This window comes from Sorex fumeus, unplaced genomic scaffold, assembly GCF_029834395.1.
Source record: "Sorex fumeus unplaced genomic scaffold, SorFum_2.1 ptg000018l, whole genome shotgun sequence".
NCBI lineage: Eukaryota > Metazoa > Chordata > Mammalia > Eulipotyphla > Soricidae > Sorex > Sorex fumeus.
The window spans coordinates 8,104,089-8,129,966 of NW_026606075.1; the positions used below are offsets into that span (position 1 = coordinate 8,104,089).

The 25,878-nt window shown below is 37.9% G+C and overlaps 1 protein-coding gene across 6 annotated transcripts in view; it reads left to right on the top strand.

The window, feature by feature from the left end:
- Positions 1-25,878, top strand: part of ARB2A (ARB2 cotranscriptional regulator A) — a 474,471-nt gene that overhangs the window by 224,979 nt on the left and 223,614 nt on the right. For all 6 annotated transcript variants that reach the window (XM_056112439.1, XM_056112440.1, XM_056112435.1 and 3 more), the window contains one exon: positions 19,262-19,381. In XM_056112439.1, coding sequence (XP_055968414.1) covers positions 19,262-19,381 — 120 coding nt within the window. The remainder of the gene's footprint in view (positions 1-19,261; positions 19,382-25,878) is intronic.

A 25,878-nucleotide genomic window follows, 5' to 3' on the forward strand; every position in this document is an offset into this window, starting at 1 on the left:
ATTTTCTTGCCACTGTGTAGTTGTGACCACAATACATATAGAGAAGGACTATTTTACCAGGTTAATAAGTAAGGTTAGTCCACTTTTCTGCATGGCATATTTAGAAATTATAATTAGATATTTTCCAAAAAGAGTCTTATATTTAATTTTGCAAGGAGAGGGGTGCTCGTGCCTTACCCCTGACCCTGCTCGGGAGGCATTCTCTGTAGTGCTCAGGGGACCACATATACTGAATGCTGGGAACTGAACTAGGATTGGTCATGGGCAAAGCAAGCTTCTTAATCCTTATATTCTCTGTCCCAGTATTTTAATTTTTCTATCATGGCTGTTATAAGGCTGGTGACAAGTTCTTCTAGAAAGATACCAAAGACAAAGGCAAAGCACTTAAGTTTCTTAAAGGAAAGAAATTAAATAATAAATGTAGAATATAAATACAACTCACATGTCTTTAGGTGTGGTTCACCCCCCTCAATCACATACACACTCAGAAACACACACACACATACATACACATGCACACACACACACATATAGCCACCTGCTCAGTCAGCTCCATAGAGTACACAGTTACATGTGAAGAAAGGAGAAACAACTTTCCTTTGACCTCAGATGTCTACAGGCCATCACTGCTAAAACACATGATGTCAGTAAAGACCACACCATCTGTGTGAAAAGGTGGCTTTGTTGCTCCCTCCCCAAGATGTCCTCCTGTACACACCCCACCCTTTCTTGGCATCCTCTGGCCTCTCCCGCTGCTCTGGCTTTATGACTTCTTGCTCTCCAGATACAAATCAGATCAATAACTCGACTTTTTCCTCCATCAGCATATATAGTGACCTGGAAGAATGAAGGTTCATCTTTTAGACACACTGGTGTTTTGAGACAAACATCTCTTTTTACAACTTGAAAGGAATGGTTGTTTTAGATTCACATACTTCATAACATATATTTCTGTTGTATCCATGTATAAAAATAACTGTGGGATCTGAAGTTGAATTCCAGCTATGTGTTCTATTTGAGTAACTTACAGACTCACTATGTACTAGTAGTTGCTTTATCAGTAAAAAGTAAAAAGGGACCAGAGCCGTAGTACAGCAGAAAGGGTGTTTGCCTTGCATGCAGCATCCCATATAGTTCCCAGAGCACCGCCAGGTGTAATTCCTGAGCACAGATCCAGAAGTAACCCTGAGTGTCACTGGATGTGACCGAAAAACAAACAACAATAAAGAATGAAAACAATAGTTGCCACTACCAGGAAAATGTGATTAAATGCATTACAGCATATTAAGCATTTAGTATAATACTACTTGAGAGTAAACATTTGAATACTGTTATATGTTATCTGTTATCGGCATTTTCTTTTTCTTTTTTTTTCTTTTTTTGGTGGGTGGGGTGGGCATTGCACTTGGAGCAGCAGGAGGACATCAGGGTTTACTCCTGGCTCTGCACTCAGGGAATCACTCTTGGGGGTGGGAGGGGGACCATATAGAGTGCCGGGGATTCACACATGCAAGGCATGCGCCCTACCTGCTGTACTACCTCTTGGATCCCATACTAAGTATTTTTCCTTTTTTATGATGTTCTCTTTGATTTTAGTTGATTCATTTTGTTTAGTGTCAAGGATGAAACCCAGAGCCTCATGCATGTGAATCGTATATGTGCTCTACCACTGAGCCTTACCCCCATCCCCCTCTTAAACTTAAAAATGACTAAATAGTCATGAAATTTACATACAAGTGGTACAATATGGAAAGTATCATGCTAAGCGAAATGAGTCAGAAAGAGAGGGATAGACATAGAAAGATTGCATTCATCTGGGGGATATAAAGTAACAATATGAGATTAATACCCAAGAATAGCTGAGATCAGCACCAGGAGGATTACTCCATAGCTTAGAGGCCAGCCGGGTATTCTAGGGGAAAGGGAGTTCAGAGAGAGAAGGGAGCACCGAATAAAGGGTGTTTGGAGGATCCTCCCAGGAGGGGAGAGGCATGTCGAAAGTAGACTATGGACCGAACATATTTGCCACTCAATGCCTCTTTTGCAGACCACAACACCCAAAAGGACAGAGAGAACACAGGGGATTGCCCTGCCACAGAGGCGGGGGGGGGGATGGGGGATGGGGGTGGGGGGGATATTATCCATGGTGGTGGAAAATGGGCACTGGTGGAGGGATGGGTATCTGATCATTGTATAATCAAACCCAAGCACAAAAAATTGTAAATCTACAACTGTACCTCATGGTGTTTCACTAATAAAAAAAAAATTTAAAAAATGACTAAATAATGGAACATTTATAACTATAGGGAAAAAATCAAATATAGAAATATTTTCTTTTGGGACAAAAACTTTTTGCATCAGACTAGAGATCTTCAGGAGGGAACGCATCCCTGCCTTGTATGCAGTTACTGCCACCTCGGCCCAGTTGAAGTCCCCAGCACCACGTGTGGTCTCCCAGGCATAGGCAAGGGTCACTCCAGAGCAGAGAGCCAGAAATAGCCCTTATGCACCGTTTTGGGGGTTGGTTGACCCACATCTTCTCCTCCTGTTTTACACATCTTTTACTGCTTAAAACGTGCTCTGCCATATTGTGGGATTTACCAAAAATGTAATGTTCCTCCATTCAAAATGTTGTTTTTCTCTTTTATTCAAATATAAAGAATATTGTTTGATAAATGGGTAATTATTGTTATTGCTGGTGGCTGATTTTATAAAGTTCAGGAGACTTATAATGACTGCATTTATCATCAGTTCAAATACATCTTAGACTTACGTTCTTCAGAAATTTTTCTTTTAAAATTACATACCTTTTCCTTATTGCAGTATTTTTTCTGATTGTTTACTTTTACCAAAGTATGATGATGATCCCATAATTTCATTTTTCTAAAAAAAAAAAAACAGCAGAAAACTTAACTCCTGTTACAAGTTTTCTTCCTTTTCTAGTTGCTGTTGACAGAATTTTGTTTCAAATTTCGTTTCCAAGTTATACTTGCCTGTTTCATAGCCCCTGCATTGTGGAAATTTCTTTCCGATTCCGTTCAGCTGTCTTGTCCCTGGCCCCCAAGGTGCGTCCTGTGCTGGCTGGCTGCAGATCCGCTCCCAGTCTTCCCGTCAGGTCAACCACACAAATTAAGATATGATAGGAGGTCAGGGGAGAAATTCATATCAAAACAGCGACGCACAATGTCATTATGACAGGCCACTGTAACAAATGTGCCTCTGTTTTAACTTATGACGATTAATTGCTAAAAGTAATTTAATCTGACAGAGGCAGGGTGTTGAAAGTCTCTCAGAGAAGTCGCAAAAGCGACCTTTCTGCCCGCGTGCTGCCACAGAGCCATTTTGTAACAAGGAGCTAAGAAAATCGTGAGACTTCTTTTGTACTTTGTTAATTAGTTATTGATTGAAACAATGCTCTTCCAAATACTCAGAGAGGAGCGAGGAGCCAGCAAGGTCACCACGTGAAAGTCTAGTCTTGGGCGTTTTTGAGGCATATGGGAATCTTCGGGAGCCTTGTGGATTGCTCTCCTTAGATTCCTATTGTCTGTCTTTCTCTCGTCATTCATCTATAAAACATTTTGTATTTTACCAACTGTACTTAATGATACTTTATTGATGGCATCATTCTAATTTTCAGGATCCTCACTTGTGGATTTAGTCTCAAGTAAGTACATGTTTTATACAGAAAGGGTATGTGGTCTGATTTGTGATTTAAAAAAAAAAGGAAATTATATTTTAACTTTAAAAAGGAAAGACAGGTAGAAATTCTCTAATTTATTTCTCAGATGTACTCATTGATCTCCCTTTTAAGATGACATTGAATTTCAGTTTTAATAAACTTTATCATGTAACTAATAGAAATTTAAAAATATTTACTCAGGAATATTCAGATTTTTTAATTATATTTTTTTTCTTTTTTATTAGTGAAACACCATGAGGTACAGTTGTAGATTTACAAATTTTTGTGCTTGGATCTCGGTCATACCACGATCAAATACCCATCCCTCCACCAGTGCCCATTTTCCACCACCAGGATAATATCCCTCCCCCCCATCCTCCCATCCCCCCATCCCCCCCGCCACTGTGGCAGGGCATTCCCCCCTGTTCTCTCTCTCCTCCTGGGTGCTGTGATCAGCCAAAGAGGCATTGAGTGGCAAACATGTTCAGTCCAGTCTACTTTCAACCTGCATCTCCCCTCCTGGGAGGATCCTCCAAACACCCTCCACTTGGTGTTCCCCTTTCTATCTGAATTGTCCTTGCCCCTAGAATATATTTCTTAATAGATCATTGAAGTCAGAGTCTCGAGGGAGGGTGTGAGCTAGGAAGGCAAGCCTAGCTAGGAAGGTAGTACCCAGGGACTATTCCCAGCACAGAGCTCAGGAATCACTTCTGGCAGTGCTTGGGAAACCCTGCAATAAAAGACTAAAGCCAGGGTTCCAAAATGTAAGGTAAATTAAAGTGTCTCTGGTAAAAATTATGAACTAGTTGGGACTAAAGCCTTTTTTTGATTTTTTTGGTTTTGATTTTCGTACATAGTAAGATGGAAAGAAATATGAGAGAATTATCCAAGTCACACAATTCAAAATACATAGAATCTTTTTTTTTCTACCTGAATGCCCAACCTACATAAATCTTTTGACCCAACAGTCCTGTTCCTAAAATCTATCTCACTGAAGTAAAACCATTTCTAATTCAAGTCTATGCCAGCAGCAGTTTCAAAATATCAATTTGGGGCCAGAGATGGCTCAAAGGAGTGAGTGTGTGCTTTTCATGTAGGAGAGCACCTCCGTCCTCAGTCCCCATGCACTTCCAGCAGTACCCCCTAAGCACAGTGCCAGGAGTAACCCTTCAGTGTGACACCAACCAACTCCCCCCACACACCAAGTCATGCATGACTTGGAAGAGGGAGTACAAGTCTGTTTCAAATAGCCCAGTTTTAGCACAAACACATAACCCTGCTTCAGTACCAAAGTTCCTTAGAAAACTATCCCTGTGCTTTGGAGGATTTTGTGGTATAAATGCAGTTTGTTCTCAGCTTTGACAATGCCGTATTGAGATTGGATGGTTTAAGATTTGCTAAGTCAATTCTCAGTCTTTTTTTTTTTTACCTCCAAAATGTCTTTGTGTATCCTTCTTCCTTTACTGTCCCAAGATATGTAGCTTTATGTCTCTGTAAAAACCAAAAACCTTTTCTTGTACTTTTTGTGGTACTTGGGGAGTTACGCTGTCAAATAAGCATTTGCCGACCTAACTAAGCTGGAACCAGGACTGTAAGTATTTAGAGTAAGAATTGACCCCCTTTTTTATTATTCTGAAGAAGCCAGGGAATAATTTCAGCATGCATGTCTTACGGACTATCAGTGCTCAACTCCACTGTGAGGTGATTGCCGCCATAATAATACATAAACAGTGGGTGTAGCTGTGTGCCAGTAACATTTTGTTCATAAAAGTAGGTTTGAAGAACCCCTATGTAGGAAAAATAGATACCAGCGTTTCTTTTTTCCATTTGAGTGACTGATTTTATTCAAGTATAATTTCTATGCTGTGAATTGAACTGATTGGAAATGTACAGTGGTATATGTTTGTTAAATATGAAACTCTTATGAATTGTCACCACAAAAATGGTAAAAAGATAATTCTTTAACCCTAACAATTTTTCCCTCAGGCCCCTATGCAGTCAGCACACCCCACCCCATTTGATGACCCTACCAAACAACAATTTGAATTCTAACAGAATGATTTTGGTTTTACTAGAATTTCTATCAACTGGGTCACACAGTTTATATTCTTTTGTGTCTAGCATCTTTCACTTAACTGTGTTCTTTATTATACATGAATAAATGGCAGAAAAGTAATAATAGATCTTAAGCTAAGACCAGTTTCTTTCTCATAAGGTGATGGAAGCTATTCAAGGTGAATAAAGGACACATTTAACTTTCAGAAAATAAACTGTCGTATCACAGAGAATATCTTTTCATGGGAGTCGGCCCCACACTATGATACTCGTATAAGCAACATTCCTGCCCCCCTATTTTTAGGTTCTTAGTTGTTTGGTTCTATAAAAAGCAGTGAACTTGGGTATACCTACAAGGAAGGAAGTAAAATATTTTATATATATATATATATATATATATATATATATATCAAGAATCAGGTTTGAGGCTCTTCATGTTCCTAGAACGAGCAGATGCCATTGGGCTACGCTAGCACACAACAGGGATGAATGGAGACGTTACTGGCGCCCGCTCGAGCAAATCAATGAGTGACGGGATATCAAGTGATCATGTGATGTTTTGACCAGAAGTATAAAGTGGTTTAGATTCTAGAATGGAATTTTATTTCCTAACTTTGAATTCTAACTTTGCTATATTCTGTAATTTTTTAAGCGTCTTAATCATTTTAACCTGTACACCTGATTGTCTGGATGATTATAGTATCTATTATAGAGTTGTTGTCAGGATCAAATGAGTTAATATATCTATCTCAATTCATGCCTACCTCCATGTATACTTAAAGACATTATTATGACTGCACTGTAAATTGTCCTAAGAGGGGACAAACTTAAATTTTATTAAAGCAAATATGACCATCAATCTTTGTTGGAAGTGTTCAAGAATATCATTTTGAAATCAAGAATACTACCAACTTTATCTGCCCTCTGTTCCAAGTTATACCTGTTTTATAACAGCAACATGGTAAAAATGAGTGTTAATTTCTTTGTGTATTCATTTTTTTCACTATGTTTTTGTTACTCTTTATGCTTTAAAGGCAAATAAAAAGTTAAGGTTTGTTTTTTTTTTCCTCTAGTATCACAATTATTTGTTAATGTTTGGCGTATGATTTAAACAAAACAGCAGGATAGTATTAAAGTTGCAGCATTAGAGCCAAACATGTTAGCTTACAGTCTGACAAGCTCTGTGACCTCGGGTAAGTTCATTAATCTTTAAGATCTTTGACATATATAGAACAGTTCAGGTGGGCAGTATCCTAGACGAGACATAATGAGTTGGACTGGGGCAATAACAGTAGAAATTGAAAGCTTATGGATTCTAGAAATAATTTGGAGAGCAAAAAGAAAGGGAAGAAATATGTGAAGAATGACTTCCAGAATTTTGGGACCAGCAAGATAAAGATACTATTTGACATGAGAGAGACTAAGAACCAAGTGGTTATGGGAAACCAGTGCAGAGTTTTACTTTTGAGCATTTTAAGTTTGAAATCCCTGTAAAATTTATAAATGTTTGATGTTATTATGAATACTGATCCTTTGTCAGTTATATTCATTACAACTGTGTTCTATGCAGGGCCATTTATAATTTATTAATGTAGACATACTGACAGTGTTGTCTTGAATCTGTCTTTAAGATTGATGGTTGTCAATATGCTGATACCTAAAAGGGAAAAAAAATGGTAGATTCAAGATCTCTCTAGCTTATATATATTGTCTTCCTTTCATTATCTTTAAGGTTGAACCTTATTAAATTGGCTTTTTTAAGTAAAAGTATCTAACATGAGTAATTTTATATAACTTTATTTAAAAATCTAAAGAAAAATGATGCTTTATTGTGGAACAGTTTTATTATTTTCGTGCTATGTCATCAGTTTGGGTACTCCTAAATTCATAGGTGCTTCTAGTCCTTTAATCTTTGTTCATAAATACTCCTAGTCCTTTATCTTCATGTTTAAAGGTCCCACATTGGAGAGGCTGGAGCAGTAGTATAGTGGGTTAGATGTTTGCCTTGCATGCAGCCGACCCAGATTCAATCCCAGACATTCCATATGGTCCCCCGAGCACAGTCAGGTGTGACTACCTTTCCCCAAAAAAGCGGAGAAAAAAAAAACATATGGTCACACATTTGAAACAAGTATATAACTCACTAGTGGAACACTTGCCTTTTATGTATGAAGCCTTGGGCTTCATGCTCTCCTGGTGCATATGCACACGTGCACTCACACACACACACACACACACACACACACACACACAGAATCACAACACTTTTAAAATTTGCCAAATGATTTTTAAAAACTAATTCAATTTATTTAACCATAAATAATATAATAATAATAATAATATAATAATAATAATAAAATTACATCATGTCATGGTATAAAATACTAAAATGTATTTCGCAACAACTGTTTTATAAATGTTTTGTTCCATACTAATGTGTAATTTTTACTTTGTTTGTGTACTAAAAGAGTTAACAACTCAGTCATCTGAAACTTTAAAGTTTGAACCAGAGAGATAGTACAAAGGATAAGATTTTTTGCACACAGCAGACCTGGGTTCAGTCACCAGCACCGCGTATGCTCCCCTAAGCACAACACACAACACACAACAACACACAAACACACACACAGAACAATAAAATATATAATTTCCTTCTGCGTGTCTTCATGGATTAAAGCCATTCAGTACTTTTAGTTTTGCTCCTCCTGAAAAAGTACCCTAATATCCAATCCTAAAAATAAAAATTTCTTTCATCTTATGCCTGTAATTTAGTTAGTTGCAAGATTAATAACTTACATTTTTGCATCTTAGTAAATGTCTCTAAACAGGATATCTGTCTCTCTTTTGGATAATTTTGAGCTATATTTTATATAGTGAAAAGCCAGGATGTTTAAATAAATTGATAAATTTTATCATAAAAATACTGTCTTTGCCCAGTGATACCACGAGCGTACATAGGACATCAGTGGGGTTGCTAAGTGCATGGGGTATATGTTTTTGTGTGCAACTTACATCTCAAAACTGAAATTGATCAAACAGACATGTGCCATGTATTCATCTGAAATTTTTTTAAATTCTACATTTCCTTAGTGATATTTTGTTAGTAGATCTGCTAACAAATACAATCACAGATTTTTCTGAGGTAATTTTGACATTTTATTATTAAACTGGACACTTTAAGATCTTTAACTCCACTGCATTTTCAGATTACCTAAAATCAACTGTAACTTTAAAGTTTATATTATAGGTCCACTCATTTTTTAACTTTGTAGCAACAGGTTTGCTGAAGAAAAATCTGTCAAACTTGGCAGTGGTTCAGGAAATATTTGAACCTGTCACTGAAAGCAGTCTCAAAGGGCGAAATACTTTACAGGAGCTAATTAACCTTAGAAAATAATTATGCAAATATGCAAATGTTGTTTAGATAATTCCATGTGTTATCAGCTCAGGTAGTCCATCATAAATGCAGACCTTGCAGTGCCTAGGTAGTAGAATCTGGCCGAGTTGATAAGGCTTTGGTTACATCACTTCTCTTTGGCATTTCACGATTAATGATGGCAAAAGTACATCAGGAAATTCAACCTGTATTCTGAATACAGCTGAATTCCACTGTGTAAAAATGTCCTGTGCATTTTGCCACCAGCAAATTCTAATTAAAGGATTTACTTTTATACTTTAGATACTTGTATGTTCTAGAATCATCCAGCTTGGGAAGTCACTCAGTACAAAAAATGAGCTCTTAATGTGAAATTTATGGAAAAACCTGTAGGTAGATTTTGAATTTCTCTATATGTTTGCATTTCTGTAATTAAGGCTTATTAGAATGTCTTTACTATTATAATCTGTTTAATCTTAAAATACACTGTTGGTAATAGCACTCTCTGGAATATGATTTATAAATTTATAATATGAATGCAGTATAGGCTGCAGGTTCAAATTACATACATTTGACTTTGGATCAACACCATCTCATTATAAAACTGGCATTTTCAAACTGGAGAGAGATAATAGGGCCTAAGGTGCTTGCTTTGCATGTGGTTGTCCCCAGTTTGATCCCAGCACCACACGCAATCCGCCTAGCACCACCAGCAGTGACCATGAGCAGAGAGCCAGGAGATGCCCTGAGGTGTGACCCAAAAAACAAAATCAAGCATGAGCAAACTCACAGTCACAATAATAATAAAACTGGTATTTTAGTCATTAAATTTATCAGAAATAAAAATTAAAAGCTATTCTTCGGGGTATTGATCAGTCCAAGCACTGAATTATCAGGGCTTCAACACCAGACAGAGTATTGCTGGAGTAATTCTTGGGCCCTCGAAACACTGTTATAGGAGCTTAAATAAATAACACACACACACACACACACACACACACACTACTGTAACTTTTTAAATTCTAGAGCTACTATTCCCGTGCTTAATTATTGTACAGAGAGCAAATGTTTAGCAGAATTTATTCTGTCTTGAAAGGATGAGGTTTTGTTTCTCTTAAATACCGTGAATGGAAAAAAGCTGAACTTTGTGAAATCCTTAGGATATAGTGACACATAAAAGCCAGTATTTAAGAATTAAAGTGTCTTTCCTTTATCACCTGTGTTTAGATCTGTTTCTCCACAGCCGCACCCGCTACTCTTTATGGTTAGTTGATTGCGGTGACAGACCGACCCTGGGTTGCACAGACCTAGTTCAGTCCCGCATCCTTGATTGTGACACTCACGGCAGGACAAACTTCAAACTGTGGTGGACCGTGTGTCACCAACTCTCTTGAGGCACTAGGGGTCCCAAGCAGCAGGGCTGCAGGGATAGTGATTAAGGCATTTTGATGGCATTGGGAGACCTCTATTGAGCCCCAAACTTGTACAGTGAATACTTTGGGCACAGAATCAGGCCCCAAATCCATAAAACTTTTCTTAATTGTCACACTAATCCTTCAAATTTGGGATTCACGTGGTATTAGTATGCTCTTTTGAAGATTCAGGATCACTGTTGTTCCTGTCAGTTACTATACTTTAATGCTGTTCTGCTCTGATATTCCTCAGCAGCCATATCAATAGCATCTGACTATTGTGCTCTGAGCTCTCTCCAAGGTTTCTGTGTTTTTTTTTCTGTTCCATCAGTTATTTCCAAATTATCAGTTAACATTTCTTTCTCTTCATCCTACGTAAACAGCTTCCTGATTTACTGATTGTAAATGAACGGTAGACTCTGACTAGATATTAGCATTTGTCTGATACAGTATAAAATATTGCTGCAGATTTCTTCTAAGAAAGAAACAGTAATTACTAGTAGGATCTCTGATATGTTTTGTTTACTTGGTTTATTATTAAAAACAGGCATTTCAAACAATTCAGAAGCTAAAAGTAGAAAATACTTCACTATCCTTAAGAGGTTTGGATACCCTTAATATTTCTATTTTATTTCTTCTCCTTAAAGCCTTCTTATTTGGTAAAAATTATACTGTTACAGTAGAACTGGCTACTTCTGGGTTTTGTGGCTATTGTATAAGATTCGTGAAGCCGCAACCAAATAAATGTCTTTAATGTTACAACTCTTTTAATTTTTTTTTAAATTTTATTTCAGGCATCGTGATTTAAAATACTGATAATAGCAGGGTTTCACACATAAAACATTCCAACACCAAACCCTCCACTCTCAACTTCTCTCCACCAATGACCCAATGCCACCCCACCCACCCAGCCCCACCCCTTCCCCCTACCCCCACCCCCCATACTCCCTGTAATGATAACTTTTTACTAAACCACAGTTCTCAGTTTCTGTTGCTTTTTGGAATTTATTGTTTCATTTCTGTTTTTTTTACATTTAATTTTTATTAGTGAACCACCATGAGGAACAGTTGTAGATTTACAAACTTTTATGCTTGGGTTTCAGTTATACAATAATCAAGTACCCATCCTTCCACCAGTGCCCATTTTCCACCACCAATGATTCTCGTAGACCTCGCACCCACATACCCCACCCCACCCCCACCTTACCCCACCTCTGTGGCAGGGCATTCCCTTTTGCTCACTCTTTTCTTTAGGGTGCTGGAGTTTGCAATAGAGGTTTTGAGTGGCCATCGTGTTCAGTCTATAGTCTACTTTCAACACACATCTCACATCCCGAGCGAGTCCTCTAAACATCCTTTTCTTGGTGTTCCCTTCTCTTCTGAGCTGCCTTTTCCCTCAGCATGTGAGGCCGGCTTCCAAGCCCTGGAGCAGACCTGCTGGTACTTATCTCAATTATTCTTGGGTGTTCGACTCCCATTCTGTTACTTTATGTTTCCCAGATGAGTGCAGCCTTTCTGTGTCTGTCCCTCTCTTTCTGAATCATTTCACTAGCATGATACTTTCCATGTAGAACCACTTGTATGCAAATTCATGACTTCATGTTTTCTAACAGCTACATAGTACTCCATTGTGTAGATGTACCAAAGTTTCTTTAACCAATCATCAGTTCTCGGACACTCAGGTTTTTTCTTCCAGATTTTGGCTATTGTAAACAGTGCAACGATTAACATGGACGTGCAGGTGTCATTTCAACTGTACTTTTCTTGCCTCTCCGGGAAATATTCCCAGGAGTGTTATTGCTGGGTCAAATGGAAGTTCAATTTCTAATTTTTTGAGGATCGTCCATACTGTTTTCCAAAAGGGCCGAGCCAGTTGGCATTCCCACCAGCAGTGAAGGAGAGTCCCTTTCTCCCCTATATGCCAGAAATGAAAGGGTTCATTCTGTATCTGCCCCATTTCCTCCAGATTTAACTTCACTCAGCATGCTACTCCCTGGAGCCATCTACATAAAAGTAAATTGCACAATTTTGTCTTTTCTTAGAGCACAGTACTATTCAGTTTTGTGTATCTACCATTGTTTCTTTGTCCGGTTATCTGTTCTGGGACACTTGGATGTTGCCAGATTTGGGATATTGTGAATAGTGCTACAGTGAACATAAAAGTGCAGATGACTTTTCTGAGTAGTTTTTTTACACTTAGAGGCAGGTGCCAAAGAGTGGAATTGCTAGATCATATGGAAAATAAATTTCTAGTTTTGGGGAAAGTGGCCATAATGTTTTCCAAAAAACTTGAACCAGTCAACATTCCCACAGCAGTGGATGGGGGTTCCTATTTTCCCCATATCCACGCCAGCATTGTTTGTTTTTGTTCTTTGTGATATGTGCCAATTTCAAACATGACATGACATCTCATTATTTTTATTTCCATTTCCCTGATGGTAAGTGATGCAGAATTTTTTTTTTCATATAACTTCTGGAGGTCTGTATGTCTTAGAGGAAGTTTGTTCATCTCTACGTCCCACCCCTCATATTTTGATGTTTTTTATTATTATTATTATTGTTATTGTTGTTGTTGTTGTAAAATTCTACCGGTGCACCTGCCAGAAAGTGGTGGGCATGTGTTTTCTCCCTGTCTGTGTATGTCTTTTTATTGAATAGCTCTTTGTTTCGCCGCTTGTGTAGGTTTATCTCTGCAGGCTGCAGTGACTGCAGAAACAGGGTCTCTGGGTCCAGGACATGGCAAGTCACTGCTCACGGCCGCACCTCTACTGCGGTGCTCCATGCTGCTCACTCACTCTGGTTGCACTTGCTGGGACACCACCGGCTGCTTCTCCTACTTTCTGTTCCAGTGCTCAGTGCCTACTCATTCCTGCTACTGGGTGATCCCTTATTTCCCAATAGTCTGAATCGTCTTCTTTTGCTAATCCTCTTCACCTTCTGCCAGTTTGCATCATTCATCCATCCACTGACCATCCGTCCACACCATTTGTCATTGTCAGCTCCATGCATCCATGCTTGCTACCTGCTCCTTGGTGCTCCACGATTGTGTTGTCTGCAGAGTAGTCACTTTTTTCCAACTGTTGCGTTTTGCCATCTACCTTTCTGTGTTGTCTATGCCACTTGCCAAGCCCGATCTTCTGTCTGTTTGCCTGTCTTAGTATTCCCTCCCTTTAACTGTTTCTTCTCTCTGGTTGTTTACATTCATATAAGTGAGGTTTAAGATGACTAATCAGATTGCATGTACCCTATGCAGCCGAGAATTTGTAAAATAAGTAATCGGAGGTTTTAATTACCCACTCCCCCTCCTCATTTCCTCCTATATTATTTATGATCTTATATATATACAATCAAGCAAACTATCTGTATTACTTCAAACTCATTGGCTATTTTCTTAGACAAATTATGACTTACCTATTTCTGTAGGATTGGATATGTGCGCTTATACCAATTTTTGCTTTTATAAATGAGACATTGATTAACGTCTTCGAGCATCAATCATTTGCCACATTACAGATTATCAGGAGTTTGAGTCCTGAAAGGAAATTTAAATAATCCTTTGTCTTGGCTTATAAGGCCATTTCATAATATTTTGTCAGCAATATTATTGCCATCAGCACTAACATGGCTGGTCATTTGTTAAATGCCTGTGTTTGTAGTTTGTATTAGAAAGAAAATCTGCTTTTAAGTTGCTTACATTCTAGACAAGTGACATAAGAGATTAAAGAAACAGAATGATAGAAAAGAAATAATAAAATATTATAGAATTCAATTAATATCTGTAACAGATCAAGCAGATAAACCTGTGCAAACAATATTTCTCAGCAGCTTTAAACATAGGCATACTCATTTTACATGTAAATATAAGCTCTTCCATTTAGTTTTTATAATAAGCTACGAGTTAAAGATAGCAACACTTCTGCATGAAAACTTACTGTCCCTTAGTTAACTTTCTAACTCTGATGTACCTGAAAACCTAATGAGGTTAGGTATAGGTTTCCTAGTTTCCTAGGTAACAGATTCTGAGGTAAGTATCTTCACCCAGGAAGTTTTGGTGTGTGTGGGGGGGTAGGATTCCCGAATTCTCTTGAGATGAGCACCCAAGGGACAGTGAAAACATAGAATTTTGCTGGAGGTGAACTGCAGGAGAGTCACAACTAAGGCCTCTAGCTACCTCCAAGGTGTTCCCAGGATCTAGGATGCCTTTCAGAGAAATCTTGCTTTAAGGCTAGAGATTGGACCTTTGTATATCTGAATCAGTTCAACTGGTCATTTGATGTAAATTGAGTGGGTGGAGAGGGATTTTAAATTTCTGTAGGATGCTCTTTTTGTGTGAGAGCAGTTTCTAAAGAGTCCCTTGGGTGGAACTGTCTGATACCTTCCTTAATCAGCTCAGGACTTGAATGCATTTTTACCAAGAGTTAGTAGACAGATTTACCTTTGGTAGAAAATAACCCCTGATTGTGTTCTTCCTCTGGTTCTGAAGGATTTGTAAAGCTATATAAATAATACACTTTGACTTTCTCAACAGGAAAGTATAACTACTAATAACACTGGTAGTTCTTCATGTCCTTTTCCAGCTGGGACTTTTTAAGCCATGCCCCTGGAATTATAAGAGGTACTGAGTTTTATAGACTTGAAGGTAATTTTTCATTAGGGTTAGCTCATCTATCTAAGGTGAGTCTGATCCTTATCTAACATCTATGACCCCAAGAGATAACTCCGAGAAAACTATGCAGACTGCTGACAAACATTTCCCCTGTCCCTTTGTGTGTTGGTGGATATCATGTATTGACCAGATTGATCTTATGTACCTGTTTGGTTTGGGGCAACATAGTACAGCAGAGTAGGGTGCTTACCTTGAAGGCAACCAACTCACACTGGATCCTTAGCATTCTAGACCATAGTCTTTCAAACTTCCAGGAAAGCACAGACCAAGGAGTAAGCCTTGACCACCGCTGGGTGTGGCCCCAAAACAAAACAAACACCTGTTTAGTTTTATCTATAATTTCTATGATTAGTTGAATCAGTAGTTGACTATAGTTGATGGGGCTCTGAGGTGGTTTTTAGAGAAATTTTTCCAGTTGGGTCTCAAATTTTAGAACATTAGTTTGAAATTTAGAGTCAGGACAAAAATATAGGTTACTGGAGATACATGGAAATTTGAAATTTCTTTTCCTCTGCAATCAGGCCACTATTAAGAGATACTGTCTCCATAGGCTATGGAAGCAAGGACTTAGCTATAAAATTAATCTCTGAAAATGGTTGTATTTTATGTGAACAGTGGGAGAAACTGTCTGTGACTTGCTCTTTTGTCATAGATGGATCATTTGGACCTGCTTCACAGTTTCCCTCATATTCTACAAGTCACAAAGTTTTGATAATTCTTCTTTTCTAATGGCTCATTCCATCTCTTCCCTCCCATTTATTTTGACACCCTAGGTAATAATATAGTCCTTATCACCTCTATATAGATGGCTGAATTGCTGTCTTGATAGTACTCTCTGCCTTTAGTATTTGCCTAATCTGAGCTGTTTTACCTGTGAGATCCTGTATTGAGTTCCTTTGGCTTAGGATTTTCAAAAATTTTAATATTTAATCCAAATTTCCTGGATCATAAGTTCCCTGAAAAGTTCTTCCTGGAAAGATAGGTTTAGAGAAGGGTCTGGCTTTTGTTTCAGTTATTTTGTCAGCAATGGCAACGGTCATGGTCACGGTCCTCCCATTGTTCATCGATTTTGCTCGAGCGGGCCCAGTAACATTGGGAGACTTGTTACTGTGTTTGGCATATCGAATACATCACGGGGAGCTTGCCAGGCTCTGCTGTGTGGGCGAGATACTCTCAGTAGCTTGCCGGGCTCTCCGAGAGGGGCGGAGGAATTGAACTCGGGTCAGCCATGTTGGCTGGGTGCAAGGCAAACGCCCTAGCCGCTGTGCTATCGCTCCAGCCCAGCAATGGCAACCGTTTTCAGTAAATGATGTTTTGGGTATGGAAATGTATTGATCAATATCTAGCTTCCAGAAGACCATCTGTCTGGCAAAAAAAAAAAGACAAAGACTAGAAGAAATAAGATGACAAGATTGTACATAATCATCCCAAAGATAATGTAGCACTGTAGAACGCTCCCCCATTGTTCATTGATTTGCTCAAGCAGACACCAGTAATGTCTCACAACAAATTGTGAGACTTGTTACTGTTTTTTTTGGCCTATCAAATACGTCATGGGTAGCTTGCCAGGCTTTGCTGTGTGGACGAGATACTCTTGGTAGCTTGCTGGGCTCTCTGAGAGGGGCGGAGGAATTGAACTTGGGTCAGCCACGTGCAAGGCAAATGCCCTACCGACTGTGCTATCACTCCAGTCCAAAGATAATGTACCTATATTATTTTTATGACACGATTAATGAATAAAGCATCCCTCTTGAATCAAGAATTTGATGATCTAACAATTATAAAATGCCTTAGTATATTGATGAAACTTGCAGAAGATATTGCTGGAAGACATTACCTAGACTTGGGAATGATAGAAAAGACCTAGAAGAGGTGAAGTCTCATTTGTGTACTAAAATTAGGAATCTTGCAGGAGAAGGCCTCCAGGGCAAACAAGTGTGGGGCACAGCATTGGGTCACTTTACAAAGGAAATAGCCTGAAGAAAAGAAAAACATGGCACAGTTATGGAACAGTAACTTTTAGGTGACAAGTGAAACCATGTATATGGACCTTTTTTATTATAAAAATTCTTTAGCTGGAAAAGGCTTGCCTTGCATATTGCTGACTGACATTCAATCCTGACATTGAATATGGCCCACAATCACAACCAGGAGTGATTCCTCAGCACAGAGCCATAATACAACAAAAAAACTAAATATGTGTGTGTTTGTGCGTGTGCGTGTGTGTGTGTGTGTGTGTGTGTAGGTGGAAAATGTACATAAACTGTGTGTATTGTCCAATGCTATGATATATTTCTAAGCAATTAGTCTTTTGTATTAAAGCTTCAGGAAGTGTTCGTACAAAATACTGTCATGGTATTTTGATTTTTCAGCAATTTTTTACTTGATTTAGGAATTATGTTTGGGGATTATAATTCTTTCTTGGAATATCCAGGTTTTAGTTTTAACAGCAATATGAAATAAATAATAGAAACAAATAGGAGCAAATAAATATAATGAAAGTAAATTTTTAAGATCCATTAGTATTTAAAGCAATATTCATGTTTATTAGAGTTGTACTTATTACAGCTTTGCAAGTTATGTGAAATGTAAAAGTTCCTGGGTTTGTATGTTTAGATTTTTTTCAGACCTCTAGAGATAAAATCTGTTTGAAAATGCTTCAGACAAAAACAAAATTGACAATTTAAATAGAAAATGTCTTACTTCTCTGCTTATTTTTAGCTTACAGAGATACTTAAAATTTTATGACTCAAGTAATTTAGATATATATATATATCTAAGTATTTTCAGATATAAATATGAAAATAGAACTGATTATTTTAATGTTATACTGTTTTATCCTAAGACCAGTGTAGGGGTTCAGCAGCAAAGTACTTGCCTTGGAGATGTGAAATCTACCAGCTTCGAAAAAAAAAATTTTAAGTGAGCCAACTTTAATTTTATGCCATACAGTTCCCATGTTCTTAGATACATTTTGATATCTCATATATACCCAGTATTCAATTTCGCCTCAAAAAGGTGTCTTTGGGGCATGGGAGGAGGTGAGACTGCAGTGCACTCAGCTAGGCTCAAGGTGTACTCCTGGCTCTGTGCTCAGAGTTTATTCCTAGCGGTGCTCAGGACCATATGGGATGCCAGGGATTGAACCCTGGTCGGCTGCATGCAAGGCAGTTATCTTAGCCATTGTTCTGTCACTCAAGCCCCAATCTTATTTTTGAAATATGCTTATCTTGAGTATTTTCTTTCACTAGGGAAAATAGATAGCCATGCATAACAGAATGAAATTATAACACGAGAAACCAACATTCACAACATTGTAAATAACAAAACCTCGGTCAATAAAAATCTTTTCATTTAAAAAAATAATGAAAACTCTCTATTTCTTACCAAGTTCAAAGATTAACTCAGAAAGGATTAAAGACTTATCATGTTGTGGATATATATATAATACACACACACACACACACACACACACACACACATACCCCACTCAGCTATGAGAAAAGGTGAAGTCTTGCCATTTGCAAAAACGTGGATGGAACTGGGGTTGCACTAAGCCAAACAAGGAATACAGATCCTGGATAATCTCACTTATATTTGAAATGTAGAGAAACAAAGCAAAGTGACAGGCAAAGTCAAATGAAAAAATCATTGTATTCTGGAGGATTGAGGGTATCAGAGAGGGAAGAGGGTGCTGGGAAGGAGTCCTGAGAGGGAGGGATCCAATGGACTGTGGTAGAGGGACTTTAGTACTTTGGTGGAGAGTGTGTTGTGGTAATATAATTCAGAAGAGATGTTGTACGATACCTTTAACACATACACAACCTTGTAAACCTCAGAAATAATGCGTAAAAGTAAAGATTTTGTTCCAGAAGTGACACTTAGCCGTAATCTAATAGTTTCATGCTAATTTATTCTATCATTGAATTTTCTCAGCCTTTCTTTTTATTGTTATTATTTTTAATGAGTTGTGACCCTTTTATGTCTTATCTTCTGTAGTCAAGCATATAACTTAAGTTTTGGTTACATGATAAACATTGAAATATAGATTATGTGCTGTGTTTTCTTTGTAGGAAAATGGTTCTCCTGAAGAACATGCAGTTTATGTGTGGGACCACTTCATAGCACAATCTGCAGCTGAGAATGTGTTTTTTGTTGCTCACAGTTATGGAGGTCTTGCTTTTGTTGAGCTGGTAAGTGCACATTTCATTCTGTTTTTAATTCCTGTATTCCTTATAGGCTTGGCCCTGCTGCTCCCTTTTTTGTGGTATTGTTACTTTATATTACTTTATAAAGAATGAAAATAAAGGAGCCCAGTGCCCAAATGACATGCTATGCGTGCGAAAAGACCCTCGGTTTGCACTCGGGAAGCTCATGACTCCAAAGCACTTCTGGGTATAGCCCTGCTGGCCCTCGAGAACTGCAGGGCCCAGCCCTGATGGCATCCAACTCTGTTGGGATGGCGCCAAGCGGCACTACGTAGGGGACCAGAGCAAAGCATCATCAGACCTATCTGCTGGACCAGGTATCTCTGCAAGTTGTCCTTAGGCCCAAACCCCACTAGGGGGCTTCCAAAAAATAAATCCTTGAGTAGGTGCCGGGAAGTTAGTCGGAAGTTAAGATGCATCCCTTGCATGCAGGGACCACAGTTCTATCCCTGGCACCACATGATCTCCCAGCATTGCTGGGTACAACTCTGGAGGCCCCAGCACTGCACGGGTGACTCAAGACATCCCCAGTACCACATTCTCTGACCCTTGCATGTCCGAGAACTGCCAGGAAGGTCTTCCAGGCACCTCTAAGCACTACTTGAGCAAAAATTTTTGAGCAATTTTATGATCTTTAAAAAGAACAGTTATTTTTTTTATAGTAGTGCTTTTCCGTGCTAATCAGAAAGCTTTTGCTGTCTTTACATTACTTTTTTTTTAATTTCAGCATTATCGTTTACTTTCCGTACAATTTGTTACACTTTTTTCTGTGTACCCACTTGAACATGTATTATCTGTAAAATGTTTAAATTCCAAGAGACTGAATATTTGGGGATTTGATTTTTATCTCAAGTGAGGATTTATTCAGAAATTATATAATTAGTATGAAAGCTATTTAAAATTTCTGGTCCCCTGAGTATCTCCAGGTGCAGCCCTGGGGCCTCCAAGTGCTACCATGGTGGCCGTGGTAGTCTCAGGAACCACATAGCCCAAGTAGCTCCCTCTTGGCCCTCATCCTGGTAGGCTAAGAATTACTGAAAGGGAATGCCAATCTCCCCAAGAAAAGAATTAACCAATCTTTAAAATTTTTCTATGTTACACGCAAGATTATAAATATCATACCTTGTGCCAGTATGAACAATTATGTAATCAAATACCCCCATCTGGAATACTGTGTCTCCCTCGCTGTTACACCTTATGTCACAGAAAAGCATCAATGCTGTCATCGAATGATTAGTGTAATAAAAGGAACATTTACAGATTTCATTCCAGGTATTCTAACATGGACATTTTCAAAGCAGGCACAGTATTGGTTGTCTCATTTTTATGTCTATGAATTTAGAACATCAGGTAGGGCGTTTGCCTTGCATGTGGCTGACCAGGGTTCGATTCCTCCATCCCTCTCAGAGAGCCCGGCAAGCTACCGAGAGTATCCCGCCCGCACAGCAGAGCCTGGCAAGCTCCCCGTGGAATATTTGATATGCCAAAAACAGTAAGAACAAGTCTCACAATGGAGATGTTACTGGTGCCCGCTCGAGCAACTCGATGAACAATGGGAGGACAGTGCTACAGTGCTACTTCATATTGTCATGGAAATAAATGTCGTTCCAGGGCCTTCTCTCCCTTACATGCCTTCGTGCTTGCCCTCATGGTTTAGATACGAAACTGGAGGTGAGGCTCACTCTCCAAGCCTGTGTCCTCCCTTGAATGTGTATCCTGCCGGCTTTCCTCTGTGTTTCTTTGCTCACTTACTTACTTCCACTCTGGAGAAGTTCATGTTGAGCACACACTTCTCTCTTTCTCCTCATGTCTTTCTAAATTAAATAAGTGAAACTAGACATGATACCTGACCATATCTTAGCTAACCTGAATCTCTAGATGCTTATTTCAAAAGCAAAACAAAAAAACTCTATTTTTTAGCGTACACATTGTTAAATATATTGTTAATATGTTTAACTAAGGGATTTGGCATCTATTTGACATCATGCTCAGCTTATGGTTTATCAATACCTCTAGGCCATTGTTCTTCAAAAAAGTTTCGTTATAACTACAGAGTGCTATATAATTAACTTATCTCTGTAATGAATGATTTGCTTATGCTTTAAGACCAGTAAATATATCAAACTCTTCTTTCCTTAAATTAATTTCTCTTGTTAAAAATTAATTTCAGTTGCTTTTAACTACTGAATGGTGTATTTTAAATACTCTTTGTCACCTCCGCATACATAGATGTAGTACACACATAACCAGATGGATGTATATACCTCACATTGTACTTCATGTGTATGTAGCTAATGTTTTCTTCATGTGCTTTTAAATTACTTACAACATGGAATTTAACTGAATTCTCAGAGTAACTTCAGATATATATAAAAAAGTCTGTAAGACTAGTCAAAGTTCACATTTCTGTGAAATATAAATTCCCGTTTTTTAACTTTTGGACAATCCATGAAAACCTGTTTTGAGTAGTTCTGAAAAGGAACTTAAGATGCCAAAGTAACAGATGACCAATGTGTCGACCCTATTTTGCCTCTCCTTCTTGTCACACGCTGGTGGATATTTCTTCACTTTTGTTCCACTTTAATATAAAGCACACAGATGTCTCAGAACAAGACTTGACTTCTGACCTTGAGGCTCTTAGGGTCAGGGTCCTCAGGGCCTGTGAAATTATCACAAGCTGAGCTAAAGTTTTTCTCCATCACAGGAAGTAACCAGTAAGTAAGAAGTTAAAAAGGAGCTTTGTCAGAGAGACAAGATGGTCTCAGTAAGGGTCAGCTTCTGTAGTCTGCTGTCTCTGCGGGAGCCTCATGCATGGGAGGAGGGATAGAATATAACCACTGGCACATCACATATCTGTCAGGCAACACCAGGACTGAGAAGTCTATTTAACCTAATGTACCTTGTTTAGATTTTAAAATACCAGCGAAAGTCTCTCAATTTCATGTGTTTGCTACTTTTTGTGAAGTAGCCTTGAAGGGGCTACAGATAAGGGTGTGCAGATAGTGAGCACCTAAGAATAAGTGTTTTCTAACCTAATAAAATTAATTTCTTTTTTATGTATAACATTGTGCGCTGTTGTTTTACATAAATTATATTTTAGTAAGCTATGTAAGCATTTAAAAACTAGTGCTGTGATAAAAATAATGACGTATTTTAAAAGTTTTTCTTTTGCCCGCATCTCAGTAATATTCTTTCCTACCATCCTCAGAACTTCTATGGGAAAATCATGGTTTAATGGTAGACAAATATTCAGTTGGATTTTTCAGTATGATAGATGAAATAGTTTTATGTGGGCTAAAAACTATGTTAGCTTTATAAGAAAGTGAATTTTGATCAAATATTATAGTTTAGTTTTAGATCTTAGTAATACAAATTCTGTGGATTTCTGTTGAATTTAATTTTTTTAGTTGTACAGGACTAAATACATACACGTGCGTGGACAAAAAATTTTTATAGAACAATTCTCTAGTAGCATCATAATTTAAGTGCTAATAAATTGTTTTTCTTTCATTCTCATACAATTTGACATTATTTTTTCACTCAAATTTTTGAAAACTATAGCAACTATAGTTTCACAATAAATGTAATTGCTTATAGTACTTATATTGTGCTTTGTTTGAAAACAGGTATTAGTAGATTGTTATAAAACATAACTTGGCATTCACTAAATTAAAATTGTGTTCCATTGTTTAAAATTAAAATGTGCACTCAAAGATATCTGAAAATAAATTTGTTTTATTTTTAGAGCAAAATTAGTTGGAAAGCTTTCATATTCTGCTAATTGCTATTTTTTATAATAGAACATAATTTATGATTATATCCTATCTTAAAAGTTTTAAATTTCTCCTAAAGAATACATTTTAATTAGAGATGTGTTTTCAAGACTGATGTTTATTTTACGATAGTAAATCTTGGAGCTTGATCAGGTATAGCTCCTAAGAGCACTGCATGCTGGGTTCAGCAGAGGGAGAGTGCTCAGCAGTCAGGGAACCGTGCCCAAGTTCCATTGCCAGCACAGCCTGTCACCCACCCAGGACCTTCAGCTGTAGCCCAGCTGACCCTTCTTGCCACTGTGGTCTATGGCTCTGCGAGACCAAAGACGCCACATCCTTGACAGAGTATCAAGCTGGCCGGCCCAGTTGGTCAAACATATTCAGGCTTTAACCCTGATCCCCAGAGCACTGCTTTGGAGGGAAATTCCTTCAAAAACAATTTAAAAAAAAAAAACAAAAAAACGAGAGTGTGTAGAGCTAGCACAAGGACTAAAGCGTTGCCTTGTATAGGCCAACTTTGGTTAACTTGGTTCAATCCCTAGCCCTGCCTATAGGCCCCCAGCAACACCAGTAGTGATCCCTGAGTGCCAGGCCTACCTAAGTCCTGAGCACAGTCAGGTGTGGTCCAAAAACAAACAAAAAATCAAACAAACAAATGATGTAGGTTTATAAAGATACAAAATTATCATTTTTAAAATCTTAGAAATTTTATTTCATGCCAGATAAACTTAATGGTCATAATCAGAGTGCATTTACCAAAACCTTTCAGAAAGGCAAACAGTGCCTCTTAATATTACAATCTATTAGTTGTTAACTATTTAGTTCAATTGCTGGAAAATTAACTTCCATTTTACAAAAATACAAGTTTTAAGCTTTCTCATTTTTTTTTAACAAGTAACTTTGATGATGTCATTCTATTGCTTTTATTGTTATTCGGTTCAGAGTGTGTTTCTCTTTCCTGAGGGTCAGTTTGACTTCAAACAAGTTTAAAATTTTAGTTTATTTGGAAATTAGTTTGCTTCCCTTGTCAAGGCCCAGTTTCCAATCTCTGCTCACCTTAACTTTCCTGCTTGCAGTGCTCAGTAAATCCATTTGCATTTAGATTTTTTCCCTCTTAGTGAGTACTGATTCTTTTTAATATTTAACACATCAAACAATTTCAGTAAATATACTGTGTCAGTTTGCTGAATCATCTCAGTTATAAAATTAATATTTTTAGTACTTTTGTTTGCTTTTGCCCTGTTATTTTTGATGTATTCACAATCCACCATTAAAAACATCACTTAGGAATGTGTGAAAACTGCTCCTTTAGAAAGGGTATCTCTACCCACTTTTGATTTTGGTTTCTCCATGCCTGTCAGCCCTTGATTGGCACCTCACTTGCATGTGAATTAAGGAATGAAGGGAACTCTATTTTCCTGCCATTGTTCCATGCTGGGCGCCCTAGCCTCCAGGCAGCCTATACTGACCTTCAGCAGCTGATAGAGGACTAGTTTCTGGACATAGCTGCAGGAGTACACTGAACCCCAGTCTACTCTGAGTTCATCTTTTTTATATTGCCTCAAGCAGATTCACATTCACACAGAAGATAAACTGGAATGGCACTCAGTCAGTTTTATACCTCTAGCAACTAACTTTCTGAACTTAAAGAAACCATCATTTACATTTTATTGACAAAGCACAAAGCAAATTGGATATTGGTAGAAAGTCAGCTTTAATGTGATCAATGAGAAGAGCCAAAAGTTTGGCTGCTGGGAATCAAAACTTGAAAAGTTGTTGAATAAGTGGTAGAAACCAATGCAAAATTAAACTGGAATTATATAATAATTAAGGTCAAAAGCACTTCTTGACACAGCTACTTTAAAATGTATGTAATTCAGTAAAAGAAAACAGATTATCATCCATAATATGATATGAATTTCTTCTCCTTTGGCTGTCTATGATATGAATAGCACATTGCTGTCTGGAAGAATTGTAACTTCTATAGAATGCTAATTCTCTAGTTTTGTAGGAAAACACTATAGAACCTCTAAATATTCTGCAAGTTTTTTCAAAGAGAAATCATAGATCATGTTATTTTTGTCTCTATTTAATTTTATTTCACGCTATGCATATAATATAGATGCTTTCTTTCAATTGGTTGCTGATAAAATGAATTTTAGGAGTCAGTTGTGACTCCAACTGAAATCCAGTGGAGGACTTTACCAATATAAAGTAGTAAGCGTGGTAAGAAAGAAGTATAGAACTGTGGAGAACAGGGGTAAGGCATTTGCCTTTCATATGGGCGATCAGTTTCATCCTCTACACATGTGGTCTCCCAAACTCTGCCAGGAGTGATTCATAAGCACAGAGCAGGAGTAATCACAGATGACTAGGGCCCCAACCCTTCCAACACACTCTCCTACCTGAGCTCTAAATGAAGGAAGTACACATCAAAGTTCTGGCGATAGATTGACTCTCCATTACCTAGTGACATTGCATCTAAAAAAAAAAACAAAAAACTGAATAATGAAGAAACAAGTATAGAGGTTTTTCTCTCCCCTCAGACACACCTACAGAAGCATATGGTAGTGAATGTGGAGGTAATCTAAGTACAGCAGATAAAGATTAATTAACAGTAATTATCATGAAGTATGTAGTCATTGGGGGAAATGTTTGCACATACTGAATATATGATATTGTGGTTAGTATAATACATGAGATATCAAA